Source organism: Corvus cornix, chromosome 4 (assembly GCF_000738735.6).
Source record: "Corvus cornix cornix isolate S_Up_H32 chromosome 4, ASM73873v5, whole genome shotgun sequence".
Classification (NCBI taxonomy): Eukaryota; Metazoa; Chordata; class Aves; order Passeriformes; family Corvidae; genus Corvus; species Corvus cornix.
The window spans coordinates 36257385-36263384 of record NC_046334.1 but is presented as its reverse complement, the minus strand read 5'-3'; the positions used below and the strand labels follow the sequence as shown (position 1 = coordinate 36263384).

The window sequence follows — 6000 nt, the reverse complement described above, 5'->3', positions numbered from 1 at the left end:
GATTCAGAAAGCCCATTCCAAGCCGTGCTTCTTCATCTGAAGGCTGTACTTTAACAACTGTCTGGGCATGCTGCCTTCTTAGCTGACACACACTGCCACCAGCAGCCCTTTCCAGGGAAGTAAAATATCATCTCTCCATTCATTTTCCCTTTCCCTGGGATGTTCAGCCAGAAGGCTGCTATTGCCATCATGCTCATCTCAGGCATTAGGGGGTTTTTAAATTATTATTATGAGTTAGAGCTATGCTGCTTCTCCCACCTTTCTGCTTCTTTTTCTGTGCAGGAGACATTAGTTTTGCACAAGAGACATCATGGAGTTGTTTGAATGTTAGATCACCGGAGGCAGCTCTGCCTTCACACTGAACCACAGCATTCACAAGAGCTGCTGGACACACCCAGCCCTCAGCCCTGCTTTAGCTGCACTCCACTTCGGAGGACACTGTTCTTGTAGCTAAAACAATTGTCTTTCTTCTCTGTGAAGCATATTAGTAAGAACAAGTAAGGCTCTAACATGCAAACATACCTTCTCATCTTGGTGTTTGAGCAGCTCTAACTCCTCCGTACAGACTTGGATGCTTGTCACCTTCAATTGACCTGTTGACTGAAGGAATGTGCATTTTTCATCAGTCAGTTCAGACCCATCAGACCATCAGCCACCACAGACCATATGCCACTACTTTGCTCGAGAGTCTCCATCCACACTGTTGTTCAGAAAAGCTACAGAGCAGTGCAATGTGGTAAAAACCCTGAGGGTTGTGCAGACACCTTAGTTTTAATATTGCCAGGCCCCATGTTACATGGTAATGGAGAACACTTCATTAGTTCCTCCATAGGAAGAATGGGTTAAGTTTTTAGGATTTTAAAAAACAAAGGTTACTAACCATTACCTGCGTAACTGAGATGTAAAATCCACACAAATACCTCTTCCCACTTTTCTGGGCTCCACAGCAGTTCCCACAGCTGAGGGTGCGATGAGGGAGGCAGCTCACACCAATGCACACACCTGAGGCAGCAGCGAGTGAGGCTCCCAGTGACAGGAGGGCCAAACTGGTTTCAGACTTCAGGGGTCACTTACAGTTTATGTTTTGGGTTTTATTCAAAACCCAAGGGAGCCAAAATCACCTACATTTTTTTACAGCCTATCACTTTTTCTAACTAGATTTGTTCTACATAGAGAGTTCTTTTATACAGTCCCAACCAAGCTACACAATTTACTATTCCAACACTGCAGGAGTTCAGAGTAGGCTTGCAGGGTAAGTAAAGTCAACAGCCAGAGGACCACATGCTGGCAACCACTTCTGATGTTCCCTGAAAGTACATATTAGCCTGGAAGATAACCACTGACATTTCTCCAGGATTATTCTCATAGAAGTAAGCATGATAAGATTTCGGAACACAGCAAGAGCTAGTATTCTCATGCCTTTCATAGCAGTGAGAACAACCAGAAACAGAAACACTGCCAATTTGTTTTCCCTTGAGTAATTTCTTTTCACCTATTACAATTGATGGATCTAAGCTCACCAGCAGGGAATAAACAATAAATGCTTTTACAGAAACAAAGTTTGTGTTCAATGGTGTAGATAATTTCTTCTTCATGTTCTTAAACTCCCCTTATTACTTTGCCTCCATAGAGTCTTGCACAATTTGATGTTTTTTAAAGTAAAAGGAAAATTGTGCTTTATAGACATCAAAATCTACCAAAGCACCTTTTGTGTTTTTACGGGCAGTGGTACGTTTTGCTGTTTCTTGTGAGAAGGCTCACAGATCAGAGATAAGCATAAAATTTTAACATCTCTGGCATGGTGTAATAGATCTCAAGATCAAGTTTCTTGATCTAGTTTTAGAGCAGCAAGTTGATAATTTTTGGCTTTAGGGACTGCAGTTTGGAGGCAAATGGTATGGAAGAAGCAGACAGTAGTAAAGGAGATTGGCTGGCATTAGGGAAAGAGAATGCATTGATTCTAGGATGCCATCAGTGGGGACAGTGTCTTTGGTACTGCCCAAAGTCTGCTGTAGGTTCTCCTGGTGCCAGGATCTCTGCTGATAAAGAAAGACATCCCCTCCTTCCTATTGGTCCCTGTTTCCATACATAAAAGGGTGTTGCCTACATAATTTGCCTGTGCTATCAATCCAGGGTTTTGTCAAAAGAGCCTTTTGAAAACTGAATACACAAAAATGCACTGACAGATATCGCTGGGAAGCAAGAATTCCATTTGTAAAAAAAGCCCAGCAGATTTCAGCACTAAAGTTTGCTATTAGAACTTGTGTCTTTCATGCCCTGATTGTAATTAATACTCCTTTGCTAAGGAACCTCCTCAGGAAAAAATAAAGTTTGATTGAAACATGTATCTTGGTGGAAACAAATGAATTAAGGTACAGTAAAAACACTACAAACTAGTCCTGACCTTTGGTTCTACTCTCAAGTTCATTTCCTATGAGCATATTAAATCCACCTAATTATATCAGGGCAGGTGATACAAAAATCCAAATATGTCCATGTGACAGTTCTCAGTGGGAATTAAATTTTTTATTTCACTGGAAAAAAACCTGAGTCCCCACAAATGCAGCAAAAGGTACCTAGATAAAACCTAAAATAAACCACTTTTAATATTTGTAAGTTTGTAACATTGAAGTTGTCTAGATTTTGAGATAAGGGGTTTCTATAAAGATAATAATCCATTTTTACTCTGTAAAAGTATAGTAAAACAAAAAATTCAAATATTTTATTTACTTCACCTAAAAAACAAGCAACCCATGAGTAAGATATACATAGGTTTCCCAGATTTATCCCTAATAAATTTTTTAAAGATTTATACAATTTCTACAGAAACATACAGTGTATCAAAATCTGCATAAATCAAATTTATAAAATATGTAGAAATGCATAGTGATATTATCATCAACTTACAAAGCAAGAATATGGGAATTATTTTTTTCCAAGCTGGCTATAGTAGGAAAAAGTCATTACAGCAACAGCTTCTTATGATCTCATGTTTTGTAAGGTTTCAGTCTCACATACAGATTCATATCCACACACAGCATCAGCTTTCAATGAATTGCACATAATACCCATTTCAAACGCACACCCGCACAGTTGATGTGCCACCATTCTTTCTCTTATGCATAGTTGTATGATTAAATTAATCTACCCAACACACAAATGGAGTCAGTTTTCGCACACACAAGGAACAAGTACCGGTACAAAACCTTTTTCTTTTTTTTTTTTTCCAGTTTCTCCCTCCTTTATTTTCTGTTTTTCATAGCTCTGAAAGGATAGATGAGAAGTGTAAAGAAACTAGGAAAGATGCCAAACTAATAGATCAGTGCAGACAGCCCTATAAAGATCAAACTCTGTCACCAACTATGATACATAACCCATGTTAACATCAATGGGAGCTGCATGCAATGCTATTCTAGACTCCAGGGAAGTACTTAGTCATACCTAATTGTGTGACAAGTTATAGGGATAACTGTTATTAAATCAGTACACTGATGTCAACATTTAAGTCACAAAATCTGAACAAAGGAAGTGAGGATAAGTCGTTTTCCCTCCATCTCTCTATTCATTCAGAGTAAATATTTATATTCCTAAGGGAGTTTGCACCAACTCCTTTCCAGAACATTTTTAGAAACAACTTCTTCACATTCTACTCTGTACACTATAGCACCAAGCAGTTGGTTTTTTGTGTTTGTAATCCCTCTGGAGAAGTTGCAAATGACAGAAATAAGAAGAAAATTAGTAGGAACAAGTGTGGTTTCAGGATTTCCATTTCTCCTTTTGAATCTAAATCTGACATCCAAACTGGCTGACAGATGTCCTTGTGACAAATTACACAGATGTGTTAGGAAGCTGGATGTTTTTTCCTAATTAAAAGCTTTAGTTTTGATTAAAACTAAGTGATTTCCATTCAAAATTGCAATATAGATGAAGTATTTGATTCTTTCCAAGTTTTACATAATAGTGCAGCTTTTTTGTTGTTGTTTATTTTAATTATTTTTATATAAGGCATGGTTTAAATAAGCAAGTTAGTGCTTATAAATTAACTGGATTTCTGAGGGTGCTTATCTCCATCAAATTGTACCTCATTAGCACTAACCTCGACAGTCTTCCTTCCACTGTACCAAGCATTCAGTCGAAGTAGAGCAGCCAAACTGGCAATAGAAATTTGTCTTTGTTAACACAGTAATTACATAGGGTGGTACAGTTGGTCCCTACCCCTGGTGACAGCTCAGAACAACCCGCTGTAAATTTCCAACAAATGCTTTCCTTGTGAAAGAGAGAAATGAAAGAGGCACTAAATATGTTGAAATTCATCTTCCAAAAAAGCAGCATGACTGTGAGAGAAGGCCACCCTGGCTAATAACCTGTGGCAGTGCTTAGTAAGATGTAAAATTAAATAAAAATATACAACAGGTTGATAATCACCAAGTTCTATGAAAATCTGGTTACTCCAACCTTTTCAAGTGTGTGTAAAAAAACTGCCTTCAGACCCCTGAGTGTAATCCCAAAGAAGACGACAACGCTTTTAACTATGTTCCTACGAACCATAGCTAACAGCACATTAATTTACCAACATCTTGAAACAAAAAGATGTAAACATCTACAGAGTTTAAGGTAAAGCAGTTCTGTAAACATTAACTGCGGATGATAATGTTATTGTAATAATCACAGTTCCTTTATGTCCTTCATCCAAGCCAGGAGGCTAACAGCTGTACAAAGTTAATAACTGCAGCAGTTTTCAGGCTATTTCCAGTCCTGCACAAATGAATGCGTCAGTAGGTAGGTTTTGTCTGTCTACACACTAAGGATGTTGTTCATTTCCCATTTTTGTGTTGTTTTACTGGAGTCACACTCTGAAATGAAAATTTGATGGAGGACTTCGGAGCGATCCAAGCACTTCCCTGACGGAATGTGAGTAAATCTGTGCAGATTCTGAAAGACAAAACCACCAGGAAAATGTGTTGGGTTTTTGTGTTGGGTTTATTTTTGTTTGTTTGGGTTTTTTTTAACATTTTCTTTACATCTACAATATAGCTATTTTAAAAAACCAGGTTTCAGCGTCCCAGAACCGATCGTTTCTATACTCATTTTACTATTTGTTAAACCTAGCACTTTGCAGCCTTCATATGAAATCTTTGGTTCTTGTAGATCCCCTTGAGATGCCTCCCATTTCTTGTAGGCAACAAACTGCTAAGAAAATTAGCAAAGCTCTATCTAAAATGCTTCTAAGCCTTTTCATGCATCCTGTAACCAAACTAAAAGATTAACTCTTGAGGACAGCTCTATGAGGACTTCGCTGGGCAGATTCTCCTCCAGTAAGCCCTCACAGAAAGCAGCTGCACAACACCAACATTAACCACAGAGAGGTAAAAAAGTACTAACTTGGCTCCCTGTTTGGCTGGAAGAAGGAAGAATAAAGAATATGAGAGTTAAGTCTGGCTTCTGGAGCAACAGGAGTCTGCCTAAAAAAGTGCAAACCTATTCTGTCAGGCACACTCAGGCTGACGCTTGCACATCTGGCTCCTTCCAAACCCAGAAAGCTCCCATGCTCAAGTCTCCTGCATTTGGCCTGTGGCTCCCGTCCTGCTTGCTGACCCTGTGTGCCAGATGCAGCCCTGATTCACTGACTGATTGGACCCAGTGTGGAGGGGAAGGGAGCAGAAGCAAGCCCATGGCACTGTGGCTGGGCTGGGGCTCTGCAGCCCTGCCCTGTGCGCACAGATACCCTCAGCACGGGACCTTCTCCATCACCCCCACACACATGTGCACAGCCAAATGTTGGTTCAGATCAATACCTGGCTCCTGCTGTGTGGCCAGATATGGAGGTCCTCTAACTGGAGAGAAAAATGGATGTCTAAACAAAAGCAACAGGCAGACCACCAGCAGCCCTGTTCTCAACGTTTGCTTACAGGCACTGAGGCCCTGCTACTGCTCAGTGCTCAAGCAGCACGTTACACTCACCAAACTGGCACACTGTTTGTTGCAGAGACAACCAACTGA

At 39.9% G+C, this 6000-nt stretch overlaps 1 protein-coding gene across 1 annotated transcript in view; it reads right to left on the bottom strand.

Annotated features, from left to right (window-relative positions):
* Window positions 1-2695: 2695 nt before the first annotated feature.
* Window positions 2696-6000, bottom strand: part of GALNT7 (polypeptide N-acetylgalactosaminyltransferase 7) — a 71792-nt gene continuing 68487 nt past the window's right edge. The window contains 1 exon segment of the mRNA XM_039551171.1: window positions 2696-4932. Within this exon segment, the coding sequence (XP_039407105.1) occupies window positions 4795-4932 (138 nt within the window). The 3' untranslated portion in view covers window positions 2696-4794.